Below are 16532 nucleotides of genomic sequence, written 5' to 3' on the forward strand. Positions count from 1 at the left end.
ATCAATTAAAAAGTTTTTCTTGTATCTTTGTCCAGCACTATTATATCCAGACGGATCGTATAGATTATCCAATCTGTAATAACACGTTGGTCGTAATATATTTGTGGCTTTCTGACTCGAAAACTGGATCAGGCTTGCAGTTAAAGTAAGGTATAATTTATTTAATGTGTTTGTAGTTTAAAGCAAAATTTTAATGAATAATGTTTGCCAATTGTCTATGCCTGCAACGGTAAATCACAGGATCCTGTAATGTGTTGGACTGTAAAACAAATACGAAATGTTGGTAGAACTCAACATGCCTGGTACCATCTATGGAAAGGTGTAAACAGTCGAAGTTTCGGGCCGAGATTGTTCATCAGGACTACAGGCCAGCCTGAGTTCCTCCAGCATAATGTATGTATTGCTTCCATTTCCAGTATCTGCAGATTTTCTCTTGTATGTGTTGGGTTCTTTTTCTCAACCTTTTCTGCATTTATCATCTTGAATTTGTTGGTATTTATTATGCATTTTGATAATATTTTTAGTTAACCACCTGGTCATGTATCGTCACAAAGAACCCTCGCATTCCTGGGAAGTTTTATCTGACTGTTGTGTTATTGTTGTTCCTCCTTCTGTCTTAGGGTAGTTTTAATCTAAATGCGTTCGAACGTACATTATGTTTTCTGAAATTTGCCATTTCAGTTCTTATTTAATTTGTAGAGTTTCCAGATTGGGTTCGGACCAAGATATTATTTCAAAAGTCTACGGTATAGCAGAAGTCTTCTATTGCCTTTGGTATATTTTTACTTTTGAGATCTGATTGGCAGGTTTTCTAAGCCTTGAAGTAATTTCTGTCAAGTTTTTTTTTTCTTTGTCGCACTATGATCTATTTTCTTCTCTTGTTGCTATCCCAGATAGTTAAATGTTTCATATTCATTCATCTGTTGTATTGATTTCTGCTGATCTCCTTTGTATTCTATTAATCCTATTCCACCTTTCTTTATGTTTAATGATCTGCGCTTATTCCGTTTTAAGTTCATGTTTATATCTTTCGAAAATAGTTCTACCATTTGATATAATTGCTTTTGCTTAACTGCTGAAGAAACATGTAATTTCAAATCACCCAGGTATAGAGGGTGTGTTGAGGTCTAGCTCATTTTGTTGTTTCTGATTTAATACCCAATTTTCGTCGGATTCAGTAAATTAGAGAGCTTGATTAAAGCCAGACAGAACCACAGTGGACTTAGAAAGTCGCCTTGGGAAGTGCCTCGGTTTATTTTGATAACGATGTTTGTTCCGTATTGGTTATTAATACATAGGTTGATTATCGTTAGCCAATGCTTCATCAGATATCTTTGGAATTTCACAAAAATTGGGTGCAGTTTATATATATTAAGAACTTCTTTTAACCAGGAAAGTGGACCAGAGTCAAGTCTTTGTTTGGTAGTCTACATGAAAGAATTCTAATTTTCGGCCAGGCTTGATTAAGGCTTCTGGAATGTATGATCAGTTGTTCTGTACATCCTTTCAGACACTTTTGGCATCCTTACAGCTCGCTTGTAAGTATATTTTGGTTGTGTAAGTGAGTGATGATTAGACACAAGATACACGATATTACAATTATATATATAATTTGTAAAAAGGTAATCGGACGATATTTTGATGGATCTTTTGTGATTTCTCCTTTAAGTAAACAATATGTTTCGCCTTCTGTCAAAACTTTTTCAGGATTTTTAAGAACATTTTCAAAATGCAGTAATTGGTACGAATGAATGCAAGTAAATTTATATACCAATAATTATGTATATTATCACTTCCAGTACTTTTCCGCTTGTGGATATTTTTAGAATCGCTTTCAGCATACCTTGTCATGGTCCGGTCCGTGGACTCAGGACTCCGGGTCTTCCAGCTGTCCCTCGTTTGGTTGAGTTAATCATAGACACCTGATTCCCATCTTTGGGCTTGGAATATAAGCAGCCTTGGGGTTGAGTGTGGGCTGCTGGTTTGTCTTGTCAAGATCCCCTGGGAGAAACCTGCCGGTGGAAGGCTAGAGCGGCCACTTTTCTTCTTTAGGCTGTGTTGGAGAACCATCGCTTCATGGAGCCTTGCTGTAGGTAGTCAGAGCTGTCTTTGCGGTATGGATTCGGCTGTTTCCCTGGCCAGCTGAGTGGTTGCCAGTCACTCCGGGCTGGGTAGGGATCCGGCTGCTTCTATAGCCAGTGAGGTTGCTGGCCGTACTGAGACTCGGAGCTACCCCGATGCAAAGTTGGAACTGTCTGTTGTTCCTTGGTGTTGTTTCTTCTTGTCCTCCCCTCCGTGGGGTAAGCCAGGCCGTCTTGCCGTTGCCATGCGGGGGCATCTGTCTTGTCTTGTCCTCGTCTCCGTAGGGGTAAGTCAGGCCGTTCTGCCGTTGCCCTGCCGGGGGTCTTGTCTTGTCTTGTCTTGTCCTCGCCTCTGTTGGGTAAGCCTGGTCGTTCTGCCGTTACCCAACAGGTGGTCCTGTCCCACCTTGGTGTGGAGATAAAGTTGAGTCCCGGCTTGTCTGTGTATGAGTCCCGGCTCTATGTCTATGTACTGTCCAGAAACCAAAGCCCCGAGGATCCCAAGCTAACCTCCAAGAACCCAAGCATCGAGGATACCAAGCCAAGCTCCAAGAACCCAAGCCTGAAGACCCCAGCCTCCATGCCTCAAGACCAAGATCCCAGCCTCCATGCCTCAAGACCAAGACCCCAGCATCCATGCCTCCAAGACCAAGACCCCAGCATCCATGCCTCCAAGACCAAGACCCCAGCCTCCATGCGTCAGGCCTCTATACCCCAGCTACGTCCTGTCCTGAAGCCATGTCACGTCATTGCCTGGTTCTGGGCTCCGAGCCCGAGGCAAGACCCAGGTTCTGGGTCCTTGCCCAGTCTCGGGCTCGGAGTCGAAGCCTTGTCACCTAGTCCATGGTTTCTAGTCCTGGTCGCGCTTTCCCTAGCCAAGGTTTCGTTCTTGTCCATGCTCCTGGTCTGAATCCTGTCACGTCCTTACTCTAGTCAATTCCTGTTCCTTGTACATCGTTGTCTGTGTCTTGCATTGGGGTCCGCTTCCAACGCCCCCATTGTGACATATCTATTGTAAGTTTAAGTATTTGCATTTCTTTCACCTTATGTGTGCCTTCGTTTTCCTCCCTAGTCCAGCTTGGTTCTAGATTGTTTCACCAGATATTAGACCAAGCGTTCATTATCTCTTTGTTTATTGGTAATTCTGTGTTGCGGTTGGTGACATATCTGTGCGTAGAATTCAGTCTCAACGTCTTATCTCAACCTTTTTAATTGTTTCAGAACTGATGCTTCTGTTTTCTTCGTCTGGTCATTTCATGTCACTGTTTAGTCCTCTTTTCATGCACCAAGCTTTTGTCTTAGTATATCAATAAACTCTACTGTGTTTTTCTTAGGTTGATTGTAACATTATATTTGTTCAGTATTTCTTTAGCTTTTCTCTTATATTTCTATTATTATTATTGTTTCGTTTTTTTCTCAGATGAAGCTGGTAAAGCCTAAGTTACAGTCATAGCCAAACACGTTCATTTCTTAATTGCTAGGAACTTGCGGACTATTTTAGTGCTGTTTAGTGTTGTGACTTTCTGAATATTTACATAGATATTGATGTGCAGGTTTTATTGTTTAATGCTATGTTCAGTGGCTTTGGGAGGATACCAGTTGTATATATTAATATCGAGACATTGTATAACCTGTTCATGTTCCAAATTCTTCAATTTCCTCTTTTAATTCAACTGGTTATTAGTAGTATTTTTGTTCCCATATATTTCTACTTAGAGAGAGATTCCTAAAGGGCAGAAAGCAAGAAAGCAATTAAACAATATGACTATTATTCAGTAACCACAAAGGCAGAATTTAAGACGTGGTTATTATATAAGGCTCACAATAACCCAAGGAAGAAAAGGAAACAGACATACAGGCAGATTATGGAAAGCATAAAATGAAGGGGTTGTTGCAGTGGATCATTTTAACTCCCTGATATTGGCTGGAATGTTTTTAATGTCGGAAGGTTAGTTGAGGCCATTTTTGTGTGAGGATAAAACAATATTAATATTCCAAGCAAAGAAGGTGTCATATTAGACCAGTTTGGGGAAATGAGCCTAATAAACTGATCAGTGTTTTAATAGATGAGCATGTAAGGATGAAGGACGAGAATAAAGAGGTCAGAGCTAACTAGATGACGCAAGCTCCGTGTATCTAGACACCAAAAGAACCATAGGTACAATTTAGAAAACTGAATTGAGCAGTGCCCTCCAGGAACATATAAAAGAGCAGAATTAATTTACTCAGGGAATGGGATTGGCGTAATGAGTTAATGAAATGTACTTGGTGATTAGAACTGTATGTGTTTGATGCACATAGTAAAAGAAGAAAACAAGAGAACGAGAAAGGAACAAAGGCAAGACAGGAGAATGATGAGGCCTTGGCAGAGACCTTCACCACCTTTTAGCTGAGGCACGTTCCACTGGTCTGGAGCACAGCCAGTGCTGGCTTTTATATAAGAAGCATAATAGGTACAAATCACGACATTTTAGGGCACTGCAGTATATTTCGGCGTTTAGAAACTTATTGGAGAAGATAATTATGGATGGGCTTTGTATAACTATGTACCAATGTGGGCATTAGGGACAATCAAGATGAATCTGCGAGGGGGCAGCCATGCCTTATGATCGTAATAACTTTTCAAAGGAAGTGGCAAAGTAAATTAATGAGGTTAGGGTAGTGAATATTGTTCACACGCACCAGCAAACACATTTAGCAATGTCTCCTGGCGTACGCTGATCCAAAAGACATACCAAATTGGATTTCTGGAAATTATTAGATTGGATGTCAATTGGATGTAGATTCGCTGTAAAAACAGAAAGCAGTCGTGAAAGGAATTCATTCTGGCAACAGAAAACTTGCTGGAATTGAGGATAGTAAGGGATGCACTAGTGAGAATTGTCAATGAATATAGTACGATATAGATCAGTTGGAAATATTGTACAGAAATGACAGAGGGAACGTAACTCTGATAAGTGTGAGGAATTGCACTTTGGGAGTGCAAATGTAAGGAAAAATATACAAAATTGAAGGACCGGTAGTATTGATGTACAGACGATCTTGGGGTGCAAGTCCATATTTCTCTTAAAGTGGGCCGACCGAAAGGGGTGTGAAGAACACTTGCCCTCATCAGAGTAGTATGAGTATAAATACTGGTAAGTCATGATGCATTTATAAAACTTTGAAAGTCGCTTGTATAGTATTGTGCTCATGCACGACATTACAGAAAGGGTGTGGAGGCTTTGGATAAGCTGTAGGAACAAGCTCACCATAATATTGCCTACCTTGCAGGAGAGTAGGGACGAAATGGGATTGTTTTCTCTGCCGCTCCGACGTTGATGACTGGCCTGCTAGAATTATTATAAAATTATGATATTGTAGCGATGTGCTACACACAGCGCTAGAATAACCACACGGAGTCGGTGAGTTGGAGTTGCGATGAAAGAGGTTTATTCAAACTTCGCGACCCGCTTTAAAGCCTTCCCGTTCCCGCCCTTTTTGCTGCCCGCCCTCTGCCTGCGCGCGCTGTTTCGTGAGCCGGTTCGTGGGTGTCAGAAAGTGGGTCGCCACATAACCCCCCCCCCCCCCAGAACCGGCGATACCTCCCCCAATGTCCACAGTCTGGATCCGCCTCTGTTTGGGAGGTCTGCCCCTGCGCCGCGGTGCCTGAGCTGTGGACCGGTTGCGCCAAGTCCACATGGGCCGGTTTGAGTCGGTCCACCGTGAAAACCCCCTCTCTCCCCCTAATGTCCAGCACGAACGTGGACCCGTTGTTGCTGATCACCTTAAACGGCCCCTCCTAGGGCCGCCGTAGCGGTGCCCGGTGTCCGCCCCGTCGTACAAAAAGAAACTTACAGTTCTGCAGGTCTTTGGGTACGCAGCTCGGGCTCTGTCCGTGCTGTGAAGTGGGTATGGGGGCCAGGTTACCGAACCTCTCCCGTAGTCTGTCCAGGACTGCTGTGATCTGCGGTGTCAGTACTGATGGGAAATCCGCCAGGACCCTGGTGAATTCATCGTCGGACAGCGTGATGGAGTCCAGGTGTGGGGCTGGCAACTGTGCTTCACCCAGGGAGAACGTTTGAAAAGTCTTGGCGTGGACTAATCGGTTCCCTTGCAAGTCGACCAGCAGGCTGTGGGCTCGTAGAAAATCTTCCCCCAGCAGTGTTTGGGCCACGGCGGCCAGTGTGAAGTCCCACGTGAACCGGCTGGAGCTGAACTGTAGCCGCACCGTGCGGGTGCCGTAGGTTCGTATTGTGCTGCCATTAGCGGCCCTCAGGGTGGGTCCCGGTTCTCTGTTGCGGGTGTCGTAACTCGTTGGAAGTAAGACACTGATCTCCGCTCCGGTGTCGACCAAAAAGCGGCGTCTCGACTGCTTGTCCCAGACGTACAGGAGGCTGTCCTGATGGCCAGCCGCCGTAGCGATCGGCAGCGGCTGGGCCTTGGCGTTTCCCGGGAATTTGCAGGGCGGTCTGCAGCGGCGGGACTCCGTGCCCCACCGCTGGTGTTAGAAACACCATTGTTCGTTGGGCTCCTCATTCCCGTCGCCGGGTTTTGTAGGCTCTGCTGCCGGGCCCGGTCTGCTCTGTCGTTGGGTACGTGGCTTGGATATCTGTGCGACGGATGCCCCTCTCTCTTTCCTGGCATTCCACAGCACATCTGCTCGGGCCGCCACCTCCCGGGGTTTGCTGAAATCTGCGTCGGACAGCAGCAGTCATATGTCCTCGGGCAGTTGCTCTAGGAACGCCTGCTCAAACATGAGGCAGGGTTTGTGTCCTTCAGCCAGGGCCAGCATCTCGTTCATTAATGCTGACGGCGGCCTGTCTCCCAAACCATCCAGGTGCATTAAGCGGCGTGCTCGTTGGCGCCGTGAGAGTCCGAAAGTCCTTATGAGCAGGGTTTTGAATGCTGTGTATTTGCCGTCCTCCGGGGGCGACTATATAAACTCCTCAACTTGTGCAGCAGTCTCCTGGTCGAGGGAGCTCAGCACGTAGCAGTAGCGAGTGGACTCCGAGGTTATCTCCCGAATGTGGAATTGTGCTTCTGCCTGTTCGAACCATAAATGGGTTCGCAGCGTCCAGAAGCCTGGCAGTTCTAAGGAAACTGCGTGAACAGATGCAGCGTCGGTCATCTCTGGTCCAAATATCGTTTGGGCCGTCGGGGTCACCAATTGTAGCGATGTGCTACACACAGCGCTAGAATAACCACACGGAGTCGGTGAGTTGGAGTTGCGATGAAAGAGGTTTATTCAAACTTCGCGGCCCGCTTTAAAGCCTTCCCGTTCCCGCCCTTTTTGCTGCCCGCCCTCTGCCTGCGCGCGCTGTTTCGTGAGCCGGTTCGTGGGTGTCAGAAAGTGGGTCGCCACAATATGTTGTATGTTAAGATCCAGAACCTGCCTGTTCAGGTAGACTCATTTGTTTCTGCTTGTTCCTGTCCAACGTACTTGTACCTGCAGACCTCGACTCAGTTTTCTCCCCCCGGTTCAGCCCCTTCCTACCTAAATCCGTGACACTTCACACGCTCTTGATCTTTTCAACGAGTTCAACCTCCCTGGCCCATGTCATCTTATTTTTACTGCTCATGTTCAGTACATATCACCTCCATCTTCCATCAGAAAGAGCTTAAAGCTCTCCGATTCTTTCTGGACACCCAAAAAGTATAGCCATGGGCACTGCCATGGGGCCCAGCTATGTCTGCCTTTTTGTCAACGATTTGGAACAGTGTATATTCCAAATTTGCACTGGTATCACGTCTCAAGTTTTCCTACGCTACACTGACAGCTGAATTGGTGCTGCTTCCAGCATCCAGGCGGAGTTCGTCGACGTCAGCAACTTTGCCTCTAACTTCCACTCTGCCCTCAAATTTTCCTGGTCCATTCCCGACATCTCCCTCCCCCTTCTCGCCCTCTCTGTCTCTATATCCGTTGACAGCTTATCTTCTGATATCTTTTAAGAAACGCACTGATTCTCACAGCTACTTGGACTATACCTCTTCCAACACTGTTAAATGTAAAAATATCATCCTCTTCTCTCAGTTCTTCCGTCTCCGCCGCATCTGCTCGCACCATGAGTCTTTTAATTCCGGAACGCAGGAGATGTTCTCATTCTTCAAAGAAAGGGGTTTTCCTTCCTCCACCATGAATGCCGCACTCAGCCGCATCGTTTCCATTTCGCGCACGTCTGCCCACACCCAATCCTCCTGCCACCCCACCAGGGATGGAGCTCCTCTCGTCCTCACTTCGCGTCCAGCACATAATTCTCCGTAACTTCCACCATCTCCAAAGGGATCCCACCACAAAGCATTTGTTCCCTCCCCCTCCGCCCCCCACCCACCTCTTTCTGCTCTCTTCGCGATTCGCTTACCCATTCGTCCTTCTCCATTATCTCGCACCTGGCTCTTATCCTCGCAAATAGAACAAGTGCTAACCTACCCCCGTGTTTCCTTCCTCACTGGCATTCAGGGGCCCAAACAGTCCTTGGAGATGAGGCGATACTTCAAACGTGAGTCGGTTGGGATCATCTGCTGTATCTGTTGCTCCTGGTGTGGCATACTGTATGTCAACGAGATCCGACATAGATTGGGAGACCACTTTGCCAATTATTTACGCTCCGTCCATCAGCAAAAGCGGGATTTCATTTTAAAAGTGGCCACCCATTTTAAATTCATTTCCCATTCCCATTCGGACATTTCAGTCCAAGGCCGCCTCTACTGTCGCGATGAGACCACAGTCAGTTGGGAGGAGCAAAACCTTATATTCCGTCGTGGTAGCTTCCAACCTGATGCCATGAAGATCGATTTCTCGAACTTTCGGTTATGCCTCCCCACTCCTTCAACTTTCTCCCTACCTGCCCACCAACTCCCTCCGATGCTCCTCTCCCTTCCCTTTCTTCATGTTTTTCCCCTGTCCTATCAGATTGCATCCTTTCCAGCTCTTCACCTCTTTCATCAATCGATTTCCAAGTTCTTTACTTCACCAGTCCCCCTACCTCGGTTTCGCTTATCATCTACTAGCTTGTACTTCTTCCTACCACCCCCACCCCACCCTTCTTATTCTAACTTTTCATTATTTTTCCCGTCCAGATGAAATGCCGAGACCTGAAATGTTGACTGTTTGCTCTTTTCTATAGATGCTCAAGGGTCTCGACCTGAAATGTTGATAGTTTACTCCTTTCCATAGATGTCGCTTGGCCTGCTGAGTTCTTCCTATATTTTGTGTGTGATGCTTGGATTTCCAGTATCTGCAGATTCCCACTTGTTTGTGACATGGAGTATATTCCCTAAGTGAAAATGACAGCCACCAGAGTGCATATATTTAACGTGAGAGTAAAACGTATTCTAAGACTTTTCTGAACTAAACTTTTCTTTTTGCAAAGGTAGTGGAAGGTCCTTGGAACGCGCTTCCAACGAAGTTGTAGAAGCAAATATAATAGAAATGTTGTCGGGGCATTTACAAAGGCTTAGGAACGGGGAGAGGATGAAGAAATAGAGAAGCCATGTGCGGGAAAAGTGGACTAGTATAAACTGGCACGGTGTTCAGCAGAGACATCGTGAGCCCAAGTGTCTGTTCTTGTGCTGTAGTGTTTTATGTTCCGTATGCCACAGGTTTAATATATCCAGATAACCATATAACATTTACAGCACGGAAACAAGCCATCTCGGCCCTCTTGTCCATGCCGAACTCTTACTCTCACCTGGTGCCACCGATCTGCACACAGCCCATAACACTCCATTCCTTTCCTGTCCATATATCTATCCAAGTTAACTTTAAATGACAACATAGAACCGCCTCAACCACTTCTGCTGGTAGCTCGTTCGACACAGCTACCACTCTGAGTAAAGAAGTTTCCCCTCATGTAACCCCTAAACTTTTGCTCTTTAACTCTCAACTCATGTCCTCTTGTTTGAATCTCCCCCACCCTCAATGGAAAAAAAAAGACTACGACGGCAACTCTATCTATCCCCATCATAATTTTAAATACCTCTATCAAGTCCCCCCTCAAACTTGTACGCTCCAAAGAATAAAGACCCAACTTGATCAACCTTTCTCTGTAACTTAGGAGATGAAACCCAGGTAATATTCTAGTAAATCTCCTCTGTACTCTCTCAATTTTATTGACATCTTTCCTGTAAGTCGGTGACCAGAACTGTACGCAATACTCCAAATTGGACCTTACCAATGCCTTCTACAATTTCAACATTACACCCCAACTCCTATACTCAATGCTCTGATTTATAAAGGCCAGCATACCAAAGGCTTTCTTCACCAACCTATCCACATGAGATTCCACCTTCAGGGATCTATACACCATTATTCATAGATCCCTTTGTTCTACTGCATTCTTCAATGCCCTACCATTTACCATGTATGTCCTATCTAAATCCTTTCGCATCTCCTCGAAGGAAGCCTTTATCCAATCAAAAATCTCAACTCTGGGTCCAGTCCTATCCTTCTCCATAATTATATTGAAACTAATGGTATTGTGATCACTTGACCCGAAGCGCTCCCCAACACATACCTCTATCTGCCCTATCTCATTCCCTAACGGGAGATCCAACACTGCCGCTTCTCTAGTTGATACCGCTTCGTATTGCTGAAAAAACTGTCTTGCACACATATTACAAACTCCAAACCATCCAGCCATTTTACAGATTGGTGCTTCCCAGTCAATGTGTGGAAAATTAAAATCTCCCACAATCACAACCTTGTGCTTACTACAAATATCCGTTATCTCCTTACAAATTCGATTCTCCAATTCTCGCTTCCCATTAGGTGGTCGATAATACACCCCTATAAGCGTCACTACACCTTTCCTATTCCTCAATTCCACCCAAATAGCCTCCCTAGACGAGTCCTCTAATCTATCCTGCCAGAGCACCGCTGTCATATTTTCTCTGACAAGCAATGCAACACCTCCCCCTCTTGCCCCTCTGATTCTATCACACCTGAAGCAACGAAATCCAGGAATATTTAGTTGCCAATCACACCCCTCCTGCAACCATGTTTCCCTAACAGCTACAAAATTATATTTCCAAGTATCATTGCATGCTCTAAGCTCATCCACCTTTCTTACAATGCTCCTAGCATTAAAATAGATGCATTTAATAAACTCTCCACCTCTTACTCGCTGTTTATCCCTAATGGTGCAATCAACTTTGTTATCTTTTTCTACCTTCTCCCCTACATCTTCGGTCTGAGCGCGCCTGCTCTCTATCCCCTGCCTATCCTCCCTCACACACTGTCCACTAGTTTTCTCTATTTGTGAACTAACGTCCTCTCTCCTAGTCTCTTCAATTTGATTTCCACCCCCCCCCCCCCGCAGCCATTGTAATTTAAAGTCTCCCCAGTGGCCTACGCAAATCTCCCCGCCAGGATATTGGTCTCCCTAGGATTCAAGTGCGACCTATCCTTTTTCTACAGGTCACACCTGCACCAAAAGAGGTCCCAATGATACAGAAACTTGAATCCCTGCCCCCCTGCTCGAAACCCTCAGCCACGCATTTATCCTCCACCTCACTGCATTCCTACTCTCACTGTCGTGTGGCACAGGCAGTAATCCCGAGATTACTATCTTTGCGGTCCTTCTTCTCAACTCTCTTCCTAACCCCCTATATTCTCCTTTCAGGACCTCTTCCCTTTTCCTACCTAGGTCGTTGGTACCTATATGTACCACGACCTCTGGTTCCTCACTCTCCCACTTCAGGATATCTTGGACGCGAGCAGAAACATCCCGGACCCTGGCACCAGCGAGGTAAACTACCATCCGGATCTCCTGACTGCGTCCACAGCATCGCCAATCTCACCCCCTAACTATCGAGTCCCCTATTACTACTGCCCTCCTCTTCCTTTCCCTACCTTTCTGAGCTACAGGGCCGGACTCTGTGACGGAGGCACAGTCACTGTTGCTTCCCCCAGGTACTCAAACAAGAGGACTTATCGTCAAGGGGCACAGCTACCGGGGTACTCTCTAGTACCAGATCCTTCCCCTTCCCCTTCCTAACCGTGACTCACTTGTCTTCCTCCCCTGGCCCCGATGTGACCACCTGCCTGTAAACACTCTCTATCAACTCCTCTCTCTCCCTGACCAGGCGAAGGTCATCGAGCTGCAGCTCCAGTTTTCTAACGCGGTCCTTTAGGAGCTACAGCTCGGCGCAACTGGCGCAGATGTGGACGTTCGGAAGGCTGGGGGACTCCAGGGCCTCCCACATCCGACACCGAGAACAACAAGCTGTCCTTACACTCATACTTACCCCTTTCCTCAAATAACAGGAAAAATTGAAAACCAAACCTACTTCGCCTCGCCCGTTTCCGCCTAAGCCCGTTGAGCCAAAGCTCTTAGGCCTTCACTCTGCTCCCGGCTCACTCCGCCGCCCGCAAAACTACGCTGCCCGCTATATAAGGCTGTGTTCCTATTAAATCTTCTGAGCGTCACTGCTCGACGTCACACACCTGCGCAGTCCCGCCTCTCAACTCGGATGACAAACGAAACATTCAAAATGGCTTTCGCCGCACTCCCGCTCCGATTATCAGACTTCCTTCTCTGAATGATCTGTCCACACGAACCTGAGAAGAATCAGACACATGTGCAGAAGTATCATAACGTGCAACTAACATGCAAGTAACTGGAAAATGAGATTAGGAGATTTTTTTTCATTATAGCAAAATAGTAGAATTTAAATATTGTACATACTGCTGTGGTTATGTAATTCCAGCATGCCGAAAGCGAAATAGACCTGCGTTTATAAAGGAGAATGAGAACAACTTCAAGTCGTTGACATGGTGTTCAACTAACATACTTTCTAATTGGAAGCATGGGACTATTTCACGCATTCAAGCACCTAGTACCGCAGTTTCTTGCGTTCTTTTTTTTGAATTATTAAAATGTTACCTAACGGCAGGGCTTTAGGTTTCCAGCCTAGGCACTAGTGTACGTGATTTTGATACAAATCATTTATTCTGCATAACCTCATATGATTTCCTGAAATTCCGAGCTTTCCTTCCGACAGTCCTCTTCGGAATATCCCACAAACCGTTTTAGTTTTCTTTTCGTCTATTTACAGTTCGTACATTATGGCTGAACTCCGAATGCTTCTCCAGATTTAGAATAAGATATGCGAAATAGGAGTAGAAGTACGAACTCTATCCCTAAATCTGGCTCCATCACAAAAAGTGACTCGCACTTAAATAGTTGTAAAATCTATTCCGCACTAATGAACCACTCATATCTAGACTTCAAATTGCGATTGTAAGCTATTTCGGTGACTTAAAACACTTGATAGAATTATAATTATGTACGTCCTGCAGCTGAAAAATAATCATATGCCGTGTTAAATACGCAGCGCCATATTTACACATAACAAATATATTTTCAAAAATAGCATTGAAATTTCTCAAAATATATATTTCTCTCTATATAAGCCTCTTTGCTTCTGCAGATGGTAGCAAGCAACACATAGGGACAGCTGGGCTTTTAAGTTAATTCAAATCATTTGATTTCAATTTATAACACGCCATTGCACATTTAATCGTCAAAGAATTACAGAAAACGAATCATGTTAAGTATTATCAAAGGGATACAGCTAATGACCTTAATCATATTTTTCAGTGTCTAGTATATTTAGCAATCAATGCAATGAATACATTCACTGAAAGGCTTAATATAACGTATTTAAATATCTCTCGAATTCTAATTCTAGTACTACAAAATAACGTATCTAAAACTGGCACTAGATGTACAATCACATTTACCCGCTTTTTTTTTCATTTGTTCTAGCTACAAATCATGCGCTGCGAATTATCAATGGCAATAAAAACAGAAAACGACAGAAACACTTAGTAAGTCACACCTTATCTGCAGAAGATGGAACAACTAAAGCTTCGTGTTTTGGACTCTTCATCAGACCAGGTTTAAATAGTGTCGTTCATGGAGTTGTTGAGGTATGTGAAAGTGGGCATGGACATGCTCTTCAGAAAGATATAAGCAGCAGAGGAATCTTGCTCCAGATCAGGATCAGACGCACTTACTAGAAAACAGAAACTCAACAAGCATTACTTTTAGTTACGTATTTGTTTTAGGATAGTTCAAGCGTTGATTAAACCATAGTCGGAACATTGCGTACTGTTTGAGATATTTAGCATCTATTGGACATGATGTAGTATGAATGTACAGCGACTGAAATGATATAATTTTACGTAACGATAAAGCTATTGATCGCAATTTTGACGATTAATACTTAAAGCACATAAATGAATTCAGAGCTCATAATCTTTTGGGAAATTAACACAACAGCAAACATTTGCATCTTCAAATCAGTCAGTAGTATAAGAAAGCGTTCCAGATTTAACAAATGCCACATTTAGAAGTTTGGATTCCAATTTCACAAAGCACTCTTTTGACAATGATAATTAGCGTCATTTACACGAAATGTTGCACAAAGGTGATTTTTGCTCCAGAGGAACGCATTGCTGCACGCACGATATATGCCAGTGGCAGTAAATAAGGTATGTATGCCTTGATGTTACGCATTGGACCAGTGATGTGGGATGGGCTGCATGGCTTCCAGAAGAGCAAATTACTTTTCGCTGATTCTGGAGACACGTATACCTAGTGCTGAGACAGTCCTGACACGCGGAATGCCTGGTCAGAGCCAGTTTACTGTAATGCTCACTCCATTTCAGACCTTCGATTAAATGTGCCGTGCATATCCGCACGTTTGTAACTATAACTAAAGGGGATGTGTACTCTTGGGTAATATTTCTGTTCGGTTTAGACTTGATGCCGACTAATAGAATGATAATCAGAAGAAACACAATAGAAGTGGAACTGCTGTAAATATAACCAATCAATTAATATCTTTATCAGATAAATATTCGGGATTCTTCACTAATTTACTATCTACGGCGACTGTTCCCGTGCTATTCTGCAACACCGTAATGCAAATTGTAACCGTACTGGATACGTTTGGTTGCCCGTTGTCTTTCAGCAAGATGACCAAAGTTTGTGTGTGGGATCCGCCTCCAAGATTTTAGGCGCTACTCTGATTTCACCAGATATTTGCCCAATAATAAAAAAACTGGGATCATTAGCTTTGTATATTTGTTAAAAGAGCCGCGCATTTTGACCACAATCTGCATCAGTGGACAGTACCTTGATGAGCAAGTACCCCTGATTCGCTGTATGGGCGCTATATCCATGGCTGCTAATCCACTCTGTTCTGAATGTGAAACAGCCACTGATTTTGTCACTTTGATCCAGGGTGATCACATGCACTGCAGCACAGCTGCTCAGTGCGGGCGCTCCAGCGTCATGGGCTAGACCATAGATCTGAAAACTTCTGAATTCCTCAGTGTCAAAAGAGCGCAATGCAAAAATGCGCCGTGCTAATGCTGAGGTATGTGGACATGGGCATGTGTATGCTCTTCAGGAAATTGTAAAAGATAGGAATGCTGCTGCAGATCAGGACCGAACGCACCTACTCAGAAAATAGAAGCGCCATTAGCATTATTTCCAGTCACATATACAGTAGGATAGTGCAGCAAAGCGTGGGCCGTTATAGTTTACTTAACTAACTGCAATGCAAATGGTTTTATTTGTTGACAGTGAAGATGAACTCAAATCCCAGGCTGAAACAGATACATTATACTCAGACACCGTTTCACGGTCCAGCATTTCATTTGTAATTATCTTATAATGATTGGACGATGTTTTTAGGATAAAAAGGAGGCTGTTTGGTATCTCTTAGCGTACTTGACCGTTCAAAATCACATCGATAATATCAATTGAGATAAATAAAGTTCCCGGCGGAGCATTTTTCGGGATTTACTTCGTGGCTGACGTCGTTTTTCTAATAATCTTCTACGTTTTTCCGTGTTTTCAGACTAATGTACTTAGTTGAATTGACTACGTTATCTGCGACAGTGTTGATTCCAGTGTCATGATGCTGAGACGAACACAAGACCCTGGTGGAAATTCCTACGGATATCTGCACCGCAATGCACTGTTTCTACGAGGCCGAATTGCTAACACTGCGCTCAACCAGCACATATGCAATTCATAAAAGGAGCCGTCCGGATTTGTACCCGAGACCACTTGCCTGGAAGTTTGGAGAGAAGTCCACGACAGCACCGGCTGGCATTGGGACACATATCTGCTGGCCCACAAATAATATCTCTGTCGATTATTTCATGAAGAAACAAATTTCCCACTTTAAAAATTAACTTCGATGAACTGTCACCATCATTTACACCGACGTGAAATTCACGAGCTGACAATTGCGATACGTTCAATTTCATATCCTGAGCGATCTTAAAACAAATGCCCCATGCTCAATTTTCCAGGAAATAGAATAACGATTTCAGATCCACTGCGCGCAGAAGAAACATGCATTCAGGCACAATGAAAGCAATCCTCGGTCGGTTCGCATTGCTCTGCAATAAAATAAGTTCCGCAACTAGGTTTCTTCTCGATCAATCTG

At 44.5% G+C, this 16532-nt stretch overlaps 1 protein-coding gene across 1 annotated transcript in view; it reads right to left on the reverse strand.

Moving 5' to 3' along the window:
- Nucleotides 1-16532, reverse strand: part of LOC134349875 (uncharacterized) — a 102553-nt gene that overhangs the window by 64903 nt on the left and 21118 nt on the right. The window contains exon 2 of the mRNA XM_063054840.1: nucleotides 12508-12621. Within this exon, the coding sequence (XP_062910910.1) occupies nucleotides 12508-12621 (114 nt within the window). The remainder of the gene's footprint in view (nucleotides 1-12507; nucleotides 12622-16532) is intronic.

The sequence above is a fragment of the Mobula hypostoma genome, chromosome 7 (assembly GCF_963921235.1).
Source record: "Mobula hypostoma chromosome 7, sMobHyp1.1, whole genome shotgun sequence".
In the NCBI taxonomy this organism is placed as follows: Eukaryota; Metazoa; Chordata; class Chondrichthyes; order Myliobatiformes; family Myliobatidae; genus Mobula; species Mobula hypostoma.